General features: G+C 47.1%; 1 protein-coding gene across 3 annotated transcripts in view; it reads left to right on the forward strand.

Annotated features, from left to right (window-relative positions):
* The window catches only part of LOC116938557 (arf-GAP with GTPase, ANK repeat and PH domain-containing protein 1-like), a 176,386-nt gene that overhangs the window by 45,772 nt on the left and 111,495 nt on the right, over positions 1-19,119 (forward strand). For 2 of the 3 annotated variants that reach the window (XM_076059407.1, XM_032945827.2), the window contains exon 1: positions 6,114-8,398. The exons of the other annotated variant lie outside the window; for it this stretch is intronic. In XM_076059407.1, coding sequence (XP_075915522.1) covers positions 6,703-8,398 — 1,696 coding nt within the window. In that variant the 5' untranslated portion in view covers positions 6,114-6,702. Of the gene's footprint in view, positions 1-6,113; positions 8,399-19,119 lie in introns of those variants that run through there. 3 annotated transcript variants of the gene reach the window in all.

Below are 19,119 nucleotides of genomic sequence, written 5' to 3' on the forward strand. Positions count from 1 at the left end.
GACGTCACATCAAAATGCCCAACTTTAAATCATAGTTCCATTTATTTGGTATAGCCCTGTGAGCCGTTCGCCTCTTGAATCGGGTGCAACCGCAACAAACAAAAAACAAAAACATGAACAAGAAAACATCTTAAAGTGACTTTGTGACTGTGCAAACAGAAAATCCAGGAAAAAAAAACATCAAAATATTCCTGAAATAGCACCGTACACCAACGCTGTGTGCAAAAATCCCAGTGGGATGCAAGTCAAATAACAACAACCACAAGACAACTAAGTTTTGATTTAAAGCTTTCGTGACTGCAGTAATTCATATTTTGTTATTTTGTTGTTTCTCTTCAACGTGACTTTACCGAAAAAACTAAGAATAAGACAACTAAGATTAAGGCCATCAGTCTAACTCCGTACTACAATAAACAAAAACATGGCCAAACCCAAAAAAACTTTTCAAAATCACCAAAATAAAGCCATAAATGCAATGTAACAGTGATCATAGTGATCAAATAAATATAGACAACACGTTCTAGTTAATTAAATAGACTTTTTAATAAATGTTTTCTCTTACAACATCAGAGTGCAGCGCCACATTAAATACGCACTACAATGACAATAGTTTAAAGCGATTTGAAGCATGTTTTATTTTTTGGGGGGAGGGGGGGGCAGAGCTTTGTGACGTCATATTTGAGGGGGGGTCTGACTTTTTGTGACGCTGTGTGACGAGGGTCGGGGGGTCAAAAATCGTCAAAATTTGCGTGACGTCATTTATGGACGGCCCCTTGCAGATTATTGTTGTGGGCCCCGCGTAATGCTTTGCCCCCCCCCCCCACCCCCGAGTTTGCGTTTGCTCTGTGCGCCGCGTGCGATGTTCAGAGACGTTTAAAGACGTCCTTTGGGCGACTTGGAAACAAGTGTTGATGGTTCGGTAGGCGTGCAACGATGCCTCGAGATTCGTCGTTTCTTTTCTGTCCGTGTATTTGGTATGTCATGCGTTCACGTGACCCCCCGTAGCCACTAGAGGCGCTATATGAACTAAAATTGTACATTTTAGACTATTGAATTGAATTGCGATTTCAAACATTTTCCTCACGATGTTCGGTTGGCGCTCACGTGTGTTCTAAATAGCCCGTTTGGGCACTGAAACAAGTGTCCTGAACAGCATAAGGACCATTAATTTGATTTTAAGTGTAATTTTTATTCGAAGTATGTTTAATAGTACGTATGTGGTTTCTTTTTGTGATTCTGAAATTTGTTATTGTAAGGCTAGATACACTTAGTGTGTGTGCTCTTCAGTTGCCTGGTGAAAAGTGGGCTAAGTTTTGTCCTATCGTGGCCAGCTGGCTTCAAAATGTACGAAACTAAACTGTGACTATTCATTGTGAGCGGGGGGGCAGGGGAGCTGATTCAGAACTCACCAAGGTGGTGAATCACAGATAACCATCTTGTACCTCAGACTTCCACCTCCACGGCAATGAGACGCTTGTACAGCAAGTAGGGTTTTCTTTTTACGTTTGTGAAATGTTTGTTGGGGCGGGGGGGGGTTTCCCCCATTTGCAGAATTCATAATGGGATTTTGCCAAAAAACAAGACCCTCTTTAGAATGAGTTTTGGGACTCAGTAAGGCCTTCTATGAATGCACAAATTAAGATACAGTACAGGTCATATAATTATTACACACACACACGTTCTCGTAAATGACAGAGACAAAATATGGCAATGTAATTTTACATAACGCTTAATTTACATGATGATGTCTGTGCAGAGCTTTGCATGTTATCCCCTTACATGCGTCCATTTTTTTCTGGGCACTCCAATTTTCTCCCACATGAAGCCAAATACAGAATTGGTCAAACATCCCAATGCAAGATGCTCCTGAAAGAGGGCCTAAAGACCCAATAAGTCTTCCACGGATATATGAGGGTGTGACTCTTACATATGTAATAAGTAATATTTAAAAATACTTTTTTTTTAAAACACACCTTCATGAAATGTACCGTACGAGTAATGGCAGAACTCCACGACTCCAAGAAGTGTCCGCAAAGCTTGCCACAACGTAACGGACCGTGGTCATTTAAAGCCAACGTAAGTTGAGCGTGGCGAAACATAACATATAAAAAACAATGTTTAAAATTGTTTTGATAGAATATAGTTATTGTCATCAGTATGACATAAGTATACCAAGTTTGCAGTCGATACCACATTGGGAAGTGGGTTAAAATTGAGGTACAAGATTTGAGGATACAACAACAACAATAACAACAGACAGAGTGAGTTAAATAAAAGCTTGTAAAAAAATATATACATTCGTCCATTACACTGCTTTAAAAAGCAAAGTTATTCAATGAGCAACATTTCGGACAGAGGTAACTACACCTCTCCGGCCTCTCTAGATGCTGTCAAGAAGGGCCATTACCAGAAACGTCTGTTCTATACTCTTTCTTTTTAAGGCAGTGTTATTGACGAATGTAATAATATATTTGTATTTATTATTTTTGCTTGTGCACCACTGCGGTAACACCAAATAATATTATTAGTGTTTGTTCCCCATCGACTTATAGAGCTCGTGAACAACACTGCATTGATGTATATAACATTGATGTATGTAACATATATCAAACGTGGATCAAATAAAATTTAATGGGATCGCTCGGCAATCTCAGACTCCTCCGTGGAATATTCTGCTTTGTAATAATTTGAAAACGCATGAAATATAAAATAAAAACATTTAATAATGCAGGAACTCATATATAATTAAATGTAATTCATAATGAGGGTCTTGTGCAGGTGCTTACGGTGAAAGTTATTCATGGGAGTTTTATTTTCTCACCATTTTATAATTATTGCTGTGCGCCTATTCATTGTCATAGCGTTCAAGCAAACACAAACCAACGGAGGAAGCAACACAATCACTCCGCGGCCGTTTAAACCCGAGCACGATCTTTGCGATTCAAAGCTATGAGGCCCTTTGTCTGGGGGGGGGGGGGGGTGGCGGCGTTCCGTGACGTTACATCGACGCTTCATAGGTAAGGCGTGACCGCTGTTCAGCGGTGGGTCACCTGTTCAGACTCTCTCCACATACAGCCAGCCGTGTCCCCTCGTGTATTCGCACAAGTCGCCGACCAAGTCAGCTCTCGGAAAAAAAGGTCAATTATCGATTGAATTATCGATTGATAATTGACCTTTTTGGGTCAGGCCTCGTAATGATATGGCTTAATCTGATTCAATTCGTTTTTTTTTTGAACGGTGTCAATGGAAGAGTGTGTTTCAGCTACGTTTGTCGTATAATTACACCGGAGGTTTCACCTTTCCTAACACGCAGATTTTCTTTCAGTTAAATTTTGGTGAAAATCCTGGTTCTTGAACATGTAAATCGCACTGTGCTTTTTATTCTGAAATAAAAAAAAATTGTAAGTTGAAACTTTATTAATCTTTCCCCTCCGAGTGCGATGTGTATAATGTGCATCGTTGCTTTTGCTGTTGTATATTTTCCGTATTTTATTTTACTCGATACTTTTTAGAGGCGCTGTAACGTATTGTCGCTAAGTTAATGACTTGCTCTATCCAGTTGTAACTTGGAAAAGGCTTGCTGCCTTAATGGATACTCACCTTGTGATAAAAAAGGATACCATTATTGTCACTGCTCGAAAATGAACAATGGTAATTTGTAACGCACACAATTTTCACTTTGCCCGAAGGCAACAAACAAACAAACACAATGGCAAGAAGAGACATTTTGGCAATCAACAGTTGTCATTGCCTGTAATTAAGTTTACAAGCCCTGACAGACATCTGTCTGATCGAGAATCAGTAATCAGCCTTTCCTTCAATGCCCCTTCATTATTGTAAATTACATCCCCCGCGGCCAATCTTGAGAGAGCTGGTGGGTGGCGGTGAGGGTAGTCGGGGGGGGGGGGGTTCTTGATGTGCGTTTGTTCGCCGGCGGTTTGAAGCTGTGGAGAAAGTGCACCTACTGAGGAGAGTTGTTTAATTGCTCCGGGGGTCCTACTGTTGTGAGATCGAGTTCAGCCGCTCCGTTAATTACTGCCGAGTAATTTGCATACTTTAATTGACGACGCGGCGCTGATGGGAGAGCGCTCGCCTCGACGTACCGCTCGTGTCAAACGAGCGGCGTTTGCGTTCGCTCATTACGCACTACAACGCTGGTGGGGTGTTAACAGCGCACAAACGATAAAAGAGCGGCGATCGAGCACCTTTAAAGGGAAATCGGCCTAAAAATATATTTCAAAGAGCAGACAAGAAAGGCCTACGATGCGTGAGGCTGGATTGTGACACTTTTCAGGTCTGTGGACACGTCGGGGGCGTGCGCTGATGGACATGGTTCCAGCTGACCTAACTGCATCATTAGCGTGCCGCGCCACCCGTTACAATGTCTCCCGTGTCTTTACAGTAGGCGGAGGCTTCCACGACAAGCCACCCTCCACTCGTCGTCCTGCATATGCCATCTCGGCGCTTTGTACTGTGCCAACATCCATGAGTCCCCCCTCTCTCCCCCTACTTCTCTTTCTTGTGCTCTGCCTGCCAAGCAGCCCCGCGGGCACTGTCTCCTCAAATTGACGATATTTAAGTGCCAACGTGGGAGTTAATTTTCTTGTGTCTGATGTTTGATGTCAAGTATCATCTCAAAGTCTGAAGCATGCAGCCAAAGCTCTTAATGAGCCTTTCCTGGTGTTGTGAAGCGTCTCATTCCTTAGTTCCTGAAGGATTCTCTTGACTTAAAGCTTTCGTGACTGCAGGAATTCATGTTGGCACCTTTCGGTAAAGTCACGTAGATAGAAAAAAAAATCACGACCTTCACGGTGTCGTGTGGCAATCAAAAGGATACATTTTGTTATTCTAAGAGCTGGGATTTAACAAAATTAAGTGACAAGCAATCAACCCCCACTCTACTTGAGAACCTGTTTTTATCACAGTCGGCTAAATCCTGGGTTTGAACCCAGGATCTCAGAGGTGCCAACTCAGGGCTCCGATCCCTACTGTACCGGGTCAGAGTGCATTGTGGGTTGCTAAATATTGAATATGGAGGGAAAAAAACCCGGTCTCAGCTTCAGAGAGTCAGACAGTGATTTCAGGAAACCTGTAATTTAGTAAATATTTTATTTTTGGTTCAATGCTTGCAAATATCATTTGTGTGGGCAGAATTGTATTTTCGTCAAAATAAACCCAAAATGATGCCAACATATGTCAGTGTTACATGTTGGCACCTTTCATGAGTAATTGTGAGTGAATGGATCTGACGGTATAATATTTCTCACACGGAAAAACGAACACAAAAGAAAATAAATCAGTACATTGAAAAAAACTGGACAGTGTTTTGTATGCGAGAGAGAGAGGAAAATGTGAAAATGAAAGACAAGAGGAGATCCCATTGTGATGGTAAATGAGAAATTGATTATCATGATAGTGGGAAGAGACGTCGAGGTAAGAGATACCAGGTAACACGGCCAAGAAGCTCACCACAAACCGAACTGTGCTTGCTGGTTTTTATCCACCTACATTTCCCTAATCCGCGTGAAAAATTCCGTTTCACATCTTACTCGGCTCCACACAGCCTCGTGCATCGTGTCATTACACTGACTTGTTTTCCTGCCAAATGTGTAAATATGATACAGTTACAGTGTGGATTTGCATAGCGTCTAGGCCAAACCTGTCTCATGAGGCTGCATTAATCATGGTGGTTGAACAAAGGGTTTTTTATGGTGGAGGAGAAAAATTATATTCAGTAGGGTCACACACAAATAAATCATATTTTCCTATACAAATACCATTGACATTATCCACACTCACACATGTCCTGTATAATTAAAAATACAAATAATATTTATCCTTTGATACATGACGTATTGATTTCTTTAATGTGCAGCAAAAAATCCAGGCCACGCAATTTGTGTTTCCATTCCGTAAAGATGCCTTGTTACGGCAAAAATCCACGCCAGTTTTTGCAGCCTGCCCCCAAAGCGTCCTTATAAGGATTGTGTTCCCACCCACATTTGCGTGTGGCTTTAGACATTGTGTTGTAAGGCACGGGCTGTGCGTGTGCCGGAGTGGGGCGGGAATGACGGGGTGATGGGTGGATCGGTGTTTTGGGGGGGGGGGGGAGGTAGGAGGTGGGGGTGGCTGGGAGGAGTGAGCCCATGAGCCAACGCTGAGGCTTCGTTAGCAGTGGCAGCAGCTGTGTTTACAGTTCCTTCGCGCGCTGCCCCGCGCACCGAGATGTCAGCAGCTCCTGTCGTTCGACGGCGGCGCGTGGAGACACCGCACGCACGGCCAACGACGCGGCGGGCGCTGCGCGGACTGTCTTTCGATTGAGCGGCTCGCGCGAGCGGGGGCCCCGTGCGTCGGAGATGTCATGAGTGCTTCTGCCGTCCTCCCGCTGCCGTGACGATTGAGCCTGCCCTGAGGTGAAGTGCCGCACGCCGCCGCCACCACCGTCGGCGTGGTAGCGTCAATCCCCACGCGCGACGCTCGAACGCGTTGTGCAAGCTGTCAGGTGCGTGACCGCGAAGCGATGTAACGTGGCGTCCTGGGTGAGCCTGCAGCTGCTGTAGCTGATGCCAATGCTACTGGTGCTGCTGCCATCGCCACAGTGGAGAGGGGAGGGAGACTGCTGTATGAGGAAAAAGGGCCTCGAGACGTTGGGCGATGAAGGCAGCGTAAACAATTGATTTTGTTTACCGTCACGAGGACGCGATGATGGACCCGCACGACTCCCCAGTGCCGGGTCGCAGGGGCGAGTTTCAGAGGAGGACCGTGTGCCGCATCTCCGTGACTCTGGTCAGAAAAGAGCCGCTGGCGCTCAAGGAGGACGGCTTGGTGCCCGCCGGCGAGTTTGCCCCAGCGGCCAAAGGTCGTGACGTTGCGAGCGCCCTTAACGGAGATTGCGCCGGCCGAGAAGGGGCGCGTGCCGGCAGCTACGAGAGCCTGACTCGGAGTGGCCTGGCCATGGGACGCCGAGGAGCCAGCGGGAAAGCGTACGGCGATGGGCGGTTCGACACCAAGGTCCTCCCGTCCAACGCGGCCCTCCAGCGCGTGCCGGCGGACAATTTCAAACGTGGAGTGATGCTCGCCGAGATGGAGGTGCACAATAGGCCCTCCAAGGGCAATGACCCTGCCAGTCTGGACGGCGCTGCTGGATCACCGGTAGGGAGTGCTGCTGGTGCTGCCCCCGGGAAGAGCGGCAGGGACGGCGCCGATGCTCAGCCGTGGCGCCCGGCGATGGCGCCAGAGCAGAGGAAGCGCGCTCACACCGTCAGCTGCATCACGGGCCGCGTGGACGTGCCACCGCCCAGCCCGAGGGCCCTGCATCAGACAGTGTGGCGCCGAAACCCGGAGCTCGTGTTCCTGCTCGGCGAGAGGGCCCGCAGGAGCGCGCGGCTGCTGCAGGAAGAGCGGGCCAACCGCTGCCTCCCTCCTGGTCGGGATGGGTTGGAACCGGGGCTGGTGGAGCAGGGCTTCCTGTCCACGTCTGATGCCACTGGTCATTGCCCACCCGCCTGGCATGAGCCTCACGAAAAAGAGAAACATTTTCAGAAAAAAAATGATTTACCTGTGGATTCTACTTCGTCCTCCCCAGCACATGCATTTCTCAAAGTGGAACAGAAGCCACATATGGAGGCTGTTAAACCGGCCACCCATGAAGGTGATGCAAATCAATTGGTAACGTTCCAGCCAGATGCTTGTAACCCCCGAGTAAAGCCGTGTAACAAAGCCACGTCGGAGGAGGACTATGAAGGGAGCTCCAGTGCATCCACTCGCTCAGGACGCCTGTGCGTGGAGGCCGAGCGGCAGACAACTCCACAGGTGCACAGCGGCGGTGTGGGCAATGTCATCGATGCCAGCGCAGGGGACCAAGTCCAGAACAGTGAGGCAGAGATGGTGGTGGCACATCACAGGGCTCGATCGCACAGCTGCGCAATGGCGACTGCCGCTGAGGCCCTCGCTCGTAGGAGATTCCAGCCGGAGCTGACGGACGTGCCGGAAGTGGCAGCGAGCAGACAAGCTCGCCCGGCCCTGCGGAAGAGAAGCCTGAGCCTTGGCCAAAAATTCCGAGAGCTGTCGCTCGGGAGGAAACTCTCGAGCATACGCGGCCGAGGGGGCGGCCCGTCGACGGACGATGAAAAAGAGAGCGGTGCTCCGGGTGGCGGTGGCAGAAACCTGTCGACCGAGCCAAAGGATGGGGAGATGAACGGTGAGCGCGGTGGGCGCGTGGTCCGGAGTCCGCGCAGAGATAAACCGGTGGCGGAGGAGAGCCGGGTGAAGAGGCTGCTGAGCGGCGCGTTCATCAAGAAGAGGGACGTGGTCTCCGCATCCCCATCGCGAGGGGTCCTCGCCGGCAGCTGGGAGCTGCTGCCCGGGGCCCCGCAAGGCGGCGCTCACGCCAGCGACGGTAACAGCCCATCTCGCCTGCGTGGTGGGGTTGCTCGGTATTTGGGTGGAGTTTGGGCTTAGCCGTTTCGGATTGTGCGGTGCGAAAACGCTTGCTCTGTTTTTTTGTGCTTGTGCTGTTGGCTTGCACCCTTGTTATGTGTTTCGTGCAGGTCTCCTTTTTAACAGAGATCGGTGCTCGTTTGGTGTAAATTAAGGCTTATTATATTCATTCATTCAAGATTGATCAGTGGTACTGCTCATAATGAATTACGTAATCGGAATTAACTGCCCTTTGTGAAACCATTGCTGGATGAAGGCCTTCGCCACTCTGTGTTGGTCGTGGGGTTTGTTTGATCATTCTTTACTACATAGGTGATTGTGGGTTTATGAAGGCAGAGGGGTCCAAGACCGATTCATATATGTATTATTCGCCACCTTACCACTGATATGTCCTATTGTGTCCATGGAGGTAATAAAGATAAGGTCATTCAACACATTTTTATAAAATTACATTGGACAATTCTAAAAGTCACATTTTCATACAACATGCCTCTCATGGCATTAACATCGATGAAAATACTTACTTTCCGACGGAAAAAAGTTTTACAACCAATTAAAAACACACACGTAGCATAAACTATCGGATTTTATCATGCGTATGCTTTAAACAAAACTCTCTTCATGCGGCAGAAAACTTCAGAGCTACTTGAGCGAACTGGCAGGGGCCGCTCAACAGCACGTGTTCACATTTTATTTTAAAAAACGACACTGAAGCTGCCATTGAGTTTGCGTACCAGCGTACGCTTGTTTGCGCAAAATAAAAATGCCGCATTCTGTAATTACGAGCCCAGGTTTACCAGCCCAGGTTTATTTTATGAGGTTCGGTTTTTATTGTGCGTACACGTGTGTGCGTGTCTGTATGTGTGTGTTTTTATTTTATTTAGGCGGCTGAGTTTATGTTCACGGAGATGGCTTTTTTTATGGAGTGTGTGTTTGTGAAGGGATTCAGGCGTGTCGTGTCTTCGTGGCAGACACTTTGGGGATGTGGCATCTTTGGGGGGGGTCCATCCTTATCACGGTGTTTACTTGTTGTAAAGCAGCCGTCTCAAAATTATCAAAACAGCGCGGACGTTACACAACCTACCACACGCGGCTGGCAAGAGGCACTCGCCTGTCATACCTTGAAACCAGCACGAGCTTGGAGAGAGAGAGACCCTGTTCCACGCCAATGGAGTTCTTGTTATGCAAAGGAGGCTGCTAAGGAGGATGATGATGATGATGTTGTTTTTCAGTCCAGGCTTTCAGAACCCATGATGGATTCTTAGTCGCCGAGTGCTGGCTATTGGAGCAATTGCTGTGGTAGCTCGATGTTGGCTATCAAAGCTCAGTCCAGGCTGTTGTGATTCAGTGCAGGCTGTTGTAGTCATAGACATGCAATGATTAAAACTCTCCTCCCCTCAAGTTATTCGGTGAATCGTTGGAATGCGGTGGCCATGATTTGATCGAAGAATCAAAAATGTTTTCCCTAACTTTTATTTTCTCATTTGTATTGTTTATCACATTTTGCCTCTTTGGGTAGATTTTTGTTTTCATCTGTAAATGATTTGGATGAACCGCAGATAATCATTTCGCAGGCATACAATTAGATGCTTGTATCGCAAGCATAAGAATCGATGCATAGTTAATGCCGAGCAGCAGCGATGGCTGTGCAAGCTCAGTGTTGGCTCTTGGAAGCTCACAAGCAGGCTGCTGTGACTCGGTGCAGGCTGTTGTAGCAGTTCATTACATACTGCTGTAGATTACTGCTGGTTGTTCCGATCAGCTCTGGCTGTTGTAGTTCAGCGCCAGCTCTCACAGCTCATTTTGGGGAGTCATAGAGCTCTGCTGGCTGTAGTAAATCTGCTCTGGCTGTTGAAGGGAAGGGACCTCCCTTCTGTGAAGGTGCCATCACCAGCAACTGCTACACAAGAGTTTCAACCTTGACAGCAGGAATGTTTGCATATTCTAAAAGCTATTGCGGCGTTATAACTCGGCAAAGCTGCCACGTGTGAGCCCACCTGCTCGCTCCACCATGCCAGATTTTTGCCCGAGTGGCATCCTGCTTTGATCAGCATGGCAGAGCTCACGAAAGTTTAGCTCAACCCCCGTCACCGACTCGCTCCACCATGGCTGCGGCTGTGGAAATTTGCCGATGGCATGAAGGAAAAGTTGTTGATTGCTGCTGTGTTAAACTAAACTCTTTTTATTCTACCAGGTGAAGCCAACTGAGCTAGAACTATAGCTTTTTCAGAAGCGACCTGGTCACAAATGATAGCTCACCGAAGTGACCTATCATGTGGAAATGTATAGCAGCCAAATAAATACTCTTAAACACACCAGGTGACTTAACTACCAATTATGTCGGCTATAGAACCTTTAACTATAGTTATCACACAAGCAGTAGGCACGGGTCTGCGTCCGTCACCAATAGTTGCAAAGATGGAATATTACAATCGTACAGAATTGGGGAGTGATTGGCCAACAATCCATGGACCCCAGCGCCCTCCATAGGCTGGAAGGGGACGTTGGCGACAGTGCAGTATGACTCTTTGTATCTGTGACGGGAGTGGGGAGCGAACTTCGCGGGAATGCCTTCCGTAATCTTATCTTGTAACCACTATGGAACCATTTGCGGGTTCGCAACCACTGGACTTCCACTCTAAGGCCTTGGCTCAGGGTTCGCGGAGAGAGCGCATCGTTGGTGAGTAACCACGCTGAAACTCGATCCCCTGAGGCCTGTCCCATCTCGCGAGCAAACGTCCCCAAAAAAGGCTCGGCAGAAACGATGCAGGAACTCGCGTGGCCACAGCCGCTGTGACAAGACGTATATTTAGGCGATGATAATTATTTCATTTTTTTCCCTCCAAAAATATCGTTGCGGGTCGCGAAAGGATGGGAGTTTCTTGTCGTGTGCCGTGCACATGGCGTGGAAGGGCTTGGATGAAGAATAGGTCCCCGTCGGGAACTGACTTTGGGGACGGTTTATCAACCACTCCCTCATTGAGCCACACCCTCTCGTGTGTGAATGTTCGCATTTACAATCCCCGCATGATCATTATTCGTATCATTGTTATCCGCCAGAGTTTCTGCCTGTGTGTGTTTGTGTGTGTCTATCTGTAGAGGTTATCTCAGGTCGTGGTGTGCTTGCTGTTATTTGTGTTCCTGTCTTGTAGGTTGCCGTTTGTGTTACATTTCTCTATTTCTGTTGCCCGATGTCTACTTATTACAGCGATACATATTTTAGTTGCCACAGCTGATGACTAGAACTGTCCCCCAGCCTTTATCCGGCAGTATTCTCCTGCCTTCTTTTGAGTGGATGCAAGCATTTGATGTCTGTCTTTCAGGTTGTCTGCAATTGAATCCCCCTGTCTATCTATCTAGTCCGTGTGAGTCACGTACATTTCTTCATCCCTCTGTCCCCTAAGCTGGCTTATCTGTCTGTCAGTCCAAATGTATTTCTGTCCATCTATATGTATGCAATCCTGTCCATTCATCAATGGGTTCATCTGTGTATCCATCAATAAAAACTCAATTGGATTTTCTGCTTTCAGTTATTCTGTCCATTTGTCTGCTTGTTTTTGCATCAAGTCTCCTGTTGATATGTCTGTCCATCTGTTCCTCTGTCCGTCTGCTTGCCTGCCTGCCTATTTATCGGCCTACCTGTCTGTTTTCCCTGCCTGCTTGCCCGTTTGCCTGCGTTTCTGCCTGTCCATTTCCGTCTTCAATTAGCATGGTTGACAACGTACGGTGCGAACAAAGTTAAACGTACATCTCTTTTCTCCTGTCTCTAGCCGCTGCCCCCCCCCCACTCCACGTCGTCCCGTGCCGAGGGCCCCCTCCCCTGTGCCGTGCGCTTGCGAGGAGCTGCGAGCGGGGCCGCATTACCGCGAGATCAAAGCGCGCGGAAACCTCCCGGCCGAGGATTTTCACGCTCGCGTTTTGGCCTTTGGGGTTAAACCGGCTCTCTTAAGCCCCGCGTCGCTCGGGGCGTCCATCGCAAGCCTCTCGTGTGTTATTTTTAAGAGCTCGAGGGAGGAATTTTTTGTTCCCCCCACACCCCCCACCGAAAGTTCGCTCGCCCTGCTGTCGTAAGCAGCTGTGGCGGCGGTGGCAAGGGTAGCAAGGGTAGCGCGGCGTGGTTGGGACGGCAAACGACGACCCTGAGCCCGGAAAAAAACCGTGCTCAATTGCGTGATTTGATACGGAAGGGGTGGGGGGGGGGAATGGAAAAAAAACCAACTAGGCACGATGCTAGTAGGAGGGATTCTTTTTGTGACGGCGAGTCGAGGCGCTTTAGGGCGCCGCGCACGGTCGCGGCGCCTGCGTCGCCTCGAGGGCAAGCCCGCGCACGGCACGCGAGTGGCATTCGCGAGTCTTAATTTATGCAAATTAAGCCCCAGCCAATTGCAAATGACGACGCGAAGACGAAAAAAAACCACACGGTCAATAATGAATGAGCGACGTGACATTGGGAGCAGCAACAGCCTGTTCTTCTTCGTTACTGGGCAGAGGCAACATTGTCTTGAGTCTCAATTTGAATATCGCGACGAGCGCGTGAGAATTGTCGATAACTTGGGCGGGGGGGGGGCGTTTATGATTACAGTGGAAAAGTGTCATTAGGCTTTCGTGTTGAACTGTATGCAAATAGAACATTGTTCAGCCCTGCAATTGATTGCAATTGATTGCAGGGCTGCAATTGCTTGCAGTGCTGCACCGCTGGGTTGGAGAGATGTTAACTACCTCGCCTGGTATACAGGAGGTCGTGGGTACGATCTCGACCCTGACGTCTGTTGCATATTTGGAGTTTGCGTGTTCTCTCTCCATGTCGTAGCGTGGATTTTTCTCCGGGTCCTCTGGGTTTTCCCTCCACATTTAGAAACATTTTTGATTTAAAGCTTTCGTGACTGCAGGGATTCATATTCTTGATTCTTTCGGTAAAGTCACGTAGATAGGAAACAATAAAATAATAAAAATATAAAACAATTAAATTCTCACGACGTTTCGACTGCAACACAAGCAATCATCATCAGGTGTGAAAACCGCAGCAAGAAAAAATTGAAAATGTAGATATGTAGAATACACGTTCGTCATCTACATATCCATACACCCAGCTATCAAATTCACCATGGAGGTGGAAAAGGATGGCAAGCTACCATTCTTGGATGTTTAATTGAAAAGAGACCAGATGGCTCAATGGGACACTGTCTATAGGAAAGCCACCCATACGGATGCCTAACTAAAACCTGACTCCCACCACCATCCATCCCAGAATAATTCCCTCATCAAAATCTACACCATAGAGCTCGCTGTATTTCCGACCATCACCACCTAGCCAATGAACTGGAGCACGTTCACCAAGCCCTCAAGATGAATGGATATTCAGACTACACAATCCGTAAAGCTTTCACCCCAACCGTTGGGAAAGAACCATCTGAGGACCCAATCATAACCATCACCTTGCCATACATAGCAGGGGTTACCAAAAAGATTTCCAACATCATGAGCAAACACAAGATCCAGGTTCGATTCAATGCAGTACATAAAATTCGTCATCTGATCCCATCTGTGAAGGATGTAATTCCTGACATGCAATACCCGGCGTCTACAAACTAAGCTGTGTCTGCGGCAGTAGTTACATTTGGGAAACTAAGCGACATGTCTCGGACTGTGTTCATGAACATAAGGCAGATATGAAACACGGTAGGACCAATACCTCGGCCGTGACTGATCATTGTTTTAGCGCTGTGGGCACACACGAAATATATTTTTCCAAGACGAAGGTACTCTGCAAACCCACTGGTTAACAGCAAAGATTCGTTCATGAAGCCATCCAGATATATAAACACAGACACAATTTCAACCGAGAAGATGGGTATAAACTGAGCAATCATTGGAAGGACGTTATTAACCAGTTTAAGTCATAACTGGCTGTGATGTTTCCATCCTACCTGCCGATGTTAGCAGTTATTTTCGACTCTCTGAGTTCCATTACCTGGTTAAACGTCAAACTTGATTTTACGCTTTCGTGACTGCAGGAATTACTCTTTGGTTTTTTCGGTAAAGTCACGTAGAAATAAATAATACAATTACATAATAGCGTACGACGTTTCGATTGCAACACAAGCAATCATCATTAGGTACAGAAGAGCTACATTTAAGAGAGAGAGGAAACATAACCGTAGATATATAGACGGAGGAGCACACTAAATCAAACAGGGTTTAGCAAAATTTGGAAACCATATAAAGCAACACAGACGGCCGGTCAAAACACAATTAAATGTCTTTATATTAATAGGCTAAATATCTCACTAACACAGCTACCGTTGCTCGTTTTCCTCGATGTGGCGGTGGCTCTCGTTTTTTCTTACATTGACATGCTATTCTACCAGGTTAAATGTCGTTACATTAATAGGCTAAATGTCTCACTAACACAGCCACCGTTACTCGCTTTCTTCAATGTGGCGGTGGTTTTCGTGTTGTTCGTTTTTCTTACATTGACATGCTAATCTCTCACAATACAATGGCCACCTCCACAGCTTCGTCGTCGTGGAGGTAGCCCAGCTCTCCGATCTTACATTGACATGCAAATTTCATCTCTACCCCCGCCCACTTCGCTTATGACCCTTGGGCTACACCCATCTCAAACCTTTATAAGATCCTGCTTCAGCAGCTCTCACGCGATATAACATCCTTCCTCAGCAGCTTTCCCGCGATATTTTTTCACCTGATGACGGTTGCTTGTGTTGCGATTGAAACGTCGTGATATTTTTATTTTTTATTTTTCTATCTACGTGGCTTTACCGAAAGACCCAAAGAATAAGAGCTATATAGTTCACTTTATAGCTCTTATATATAAAATATATATTTCTCAAGCCCCCACTGATGAAAGGCCCTGCACTTTTGGGAGCTCTTGAAAACCCCTCTAGAGGATTATTTTGCCTACTCTTCCATGCTAGAGCCAAGATGTTCTTGGACGATGTGAGAGTACCCACTCTTTACCACCACAGGAACACGACCTGCTGATTGAATATATGTGGTGGCATCCCACTGTACAGTGAGAGAAAAAAGTGTTTGATCCCCTGCTGATTTTGTACGTTTGCCCACTGACAAAGAAATGATCAGTCTATAATTTTAATGGTAGGTTTATTTGAACAGTGAGAGACAGAATAACAAAAAATCCAGAAAAACGCATGTCAAAAATGTTATAAATTGATTTGCATTTTAATAACGGAAATAAGTATTTGACCCCTCTGCATAACATGACTTAGTACTTGGTGGCAAAACCCTTGTTGGCAATCACAGAGGTAATTGGCCACCAGGTTTGCACACATCTCAGGAGGGATTTTGTCCCACTCCTCTTTGCAGATCTTCTCCAAGTCATGAAGGTTTCGAGGCTGACGTTTGGCAACTCGAACCTTCAGCTCCCTCCACAGATTTTCTATGGGATTAAGGTCTGGAGACTGGCTAGGCCACTCCAGGACCTTAATGTGCTTCTTCTTGAGCCACTCCTTTGTTGCCTTGGCCGTGTGTTTTGGGTCATTGCCATGCTGGAATACCCATCCACGACCCATTTTCAATGCCCTGGCTGAGGGAAGGAGGTTCTCACCCAAGATTTGACGGTACATGGCCCCGTCTATCGTCCCTTTGATGCGGTGAAGATGTCCTGTCCCCTTAGCAGAAAAAAAACACCCCCAAAGCATAATGTTTCCACCTCCATGTTTGACGGTGGGGATGGTGTTCTTGGAGTCATAGGCAGCATTCCTCCTCCTTCAAACATGGCGAGTTGAGCTGATGCCAAAGAGTCCATTTTGGTCTCATCTGACCACAACACTTTCACCCAATTGTCCTCTGAATCATTCAGATGTTCATTGGCAAACTTAAGACGGGCATGTATATGTGCTTTCTTGAGCAGGGGGACCTTGTGGGCGCTGCAGGATTTCAGTCCTTCATGGCGGAGTGTGTTACCAATTGTTTTCTTGGTGACTATGGTCCCAGCTGCCTTGAGATCATTGACAAGATCCTCCCGTGTAGTTCTGGGCTGATTCCTCACCGTTCTCATGATCATTGCAACTCCACGAGGTGAGATTTTGCATGGAAACCCAGGCCGAGGGAGATTGACAGTTCTTTTGTGTTTCTTCCATTTGCGAATAATCGCACCAACTGTTGTCACCTTCTCACCAAGCTGCTTGGCAATGGTATTGTAGCCCATTCCAGCCTTGTGTAGGTCTACAATCTTGTCCCTGACATCCTTGGAGAGCTCTTTGGTCTTGGCCATGGTGGAAAGTTTGGAATCTGATTGATTGATTGCTTCTGTGGACAGGTGTCTTTTATACAGGTAACAAGCTGAGATTAGGAGCACTCCCTCTAAGAGTGTGTTCCTAATCTCAGCTCGTTACCTATATAAAAGACACCTGGGAGCCAGAAATATTTCTGATTGAGAGGGGGTCAAATACTTATTTCCCTCATTAAAATGCAAATCAATTGATAACATTTTTGACATGCGTTTTTCTGGATTTTATTGTTGTTATTCTGTCTCTCACTGTTCAAATAAACCTACCATTAATATTATAGACTGATAGTTCCATAGTTCCATTGTTTTTATTTGGTATAGCTCTATGAGCCATTTGGCTCTTGAATCGAGTGCAACCGCAACAAACAAAAAACAAAACATGAACAAGAAAACATCTTAAAGTGACTATGTGACTGTGCAAACAGAAAATCTTTGTCACTGGGAAAACGTACAAAATCAGCAGGGGATCAAATACTTTTTTCCCTCACTGTATGTAGCAGCATAAACGTGCCCCTGGATAACCCCCATGCCTTACCAATGCCTTTATGAGCTCACTGTATTTTCTGTAATCTGTGTGTGAAAATAACAAACGTATGAGAAAACAAGGCAACCACGGTATGAATAACAACAATAAAATATAACGGGCGCGCCTTTGATTTTCGCCCATCAGATCACGCTGTGCTCCGAGGCTTTCGTATTTGGTGGAATGGCCCAGTTTTTTTTTGCGGTCAGATACAGTATTCCGATTTGCTTGATGTGAGCTAATTATAAAAATCCGTGTGGAAAGCCATCACGCTCAGAAGCGCTTGCACGCACAGCATCTGAGGAGGCGAGCTGGAGGTCTTTGGGGGGGGGCTACCAGGTCACATTCCCCTGGGGTACGCGACACTGAGACCCCACAGACGCCGTAGTGTCTGAAACCAGGAGTTGTTTTGTAGAATATTTTCGTGTTTGTATTTGTTTTTTTTCTCTCTCCGTAATGTTGTTCTGTTTTTGCTGTCGGCGATCGTGTCACGACACAGAAGTGTCCGGTCGAAACATCTCCCGATGCTGCAAGCGCATCACCGCGTGCTAGAGAAGAGCACGCAGGAGGTGCCATGTAACTGCTTCTGAGTGACCTCCTATCCGCATGCCAGGGAGCGCTGTACTTTTCCGCATTCTCTTATATAGAAGTCTCTCTTATCAGGTGGCAATCGACACCAATGAAATATTTTATTTTTCATCAGTGTTGTCGCCCGTGCAAGTACACTAAATAAGTGTGAGCGCTTTTGCCCCTGTGGCGCAAATATGTTTTTAAATTCTCAGAGCTTAAATATTTTTCTGAGTTAAGTAAACAAACTAAATTGTAACTTGATGCGACGTGGATCTTTTTCTGCCGTCATTGGTCGCTTGTGCCCAGACCATAAACTCGCTATACTCGAGACCCCTGTTTAATCACAGGTGAACCCAGAAACAATGGACGCATGCTCAGTGCTCTGACCCCAGAGCCACTTGGGAAACTCTTACCGGGTGTTCTTAACAGGGTGGTTCCTGCGGACTCCCTGAGGACGTGTATGGGGTCATGAGACCCCATGAGAGTGGGGCGGGTCTGCAGAAGGCTTCAGGGGTTCGTAGGAGATCTCTAAAATGCCAAGAGGGCGCTTGCTGGATTCGTACACCCCTCCCTGCCGGCGAGGGGACTGCGCTACAGCTGTGGGATCCAGAGCCGTGGCAGCTGTAATGAGGAGGGAAAGCGCAGGGCGGCACAGTGAGCCCGCCGTGTGCACAACCGAGTGCGCGATCCGCTCGTCCACTCGCATGAACCGAGACCGTATCAAGTGCTTTCTAGGGTAATAGCAATGCATTGTGCATGCACACCAGTGACGATGATCTGAACAGGTCCTGGGCCTCTCCTAGGTTGACTCAGCCTCAAATGAGTACATGGTGTTGTGTGTGAACATCGCCACTGGGTAGGCAGAGGTGGCCGGACGTGGTCCTGGCCGCCCACCTCCTCGTATGTCGGCCGTGCCAGCCTTAATAGGTGCTCGCGAACAGCACCTGGCCCAAACAGTCTGTTAAGGCTATACGGGGGATCTTTGTCTTCGTGTATGAATGTCGAGCCACACTCAAATGAGCACCTGGTGCAGTGTGTAAACATTTCTACGAGGGAGACAAATACAGCCAGGCATAAATTCTGACCATACCACCCATGTGTGCACGTGCCAGCCTTAATAACCGTTTGCTAAGAGCTCTTGTCCCTCCAGTTGGTAAGGCTGAACCGGAGCGATCTTTGGCTTTGTGTAGTGATTGTTGGCTTTTGAGTGCGTGTGTGCTGCAAAAAATAATAATGTGGGTATTAACCCTCCGTTACTCTGTTTAATGTGTTTTTCAATGCATGTAACAATTTGCAGTAATGCAGTTATTATAAGTCA

This window comes from Petromyzon marinus, chromosome 4, assembly GCF_048934315.1.
Source record: "Petromyzon marinus isolate PM22_M1 ecotype Great Lakes invasive population chromosome 4, UKy_Petmar_22M1.pri1.0, whole genome shotgun sequence".
In the NCBI taxonomy this organism is placed as follows: Eukaryota; Metazoa; Chordata; class Hyperoartia; order Petromyzontiformes; family Petromyzontidae; genus Petromyzon; species Petromyzon marinus.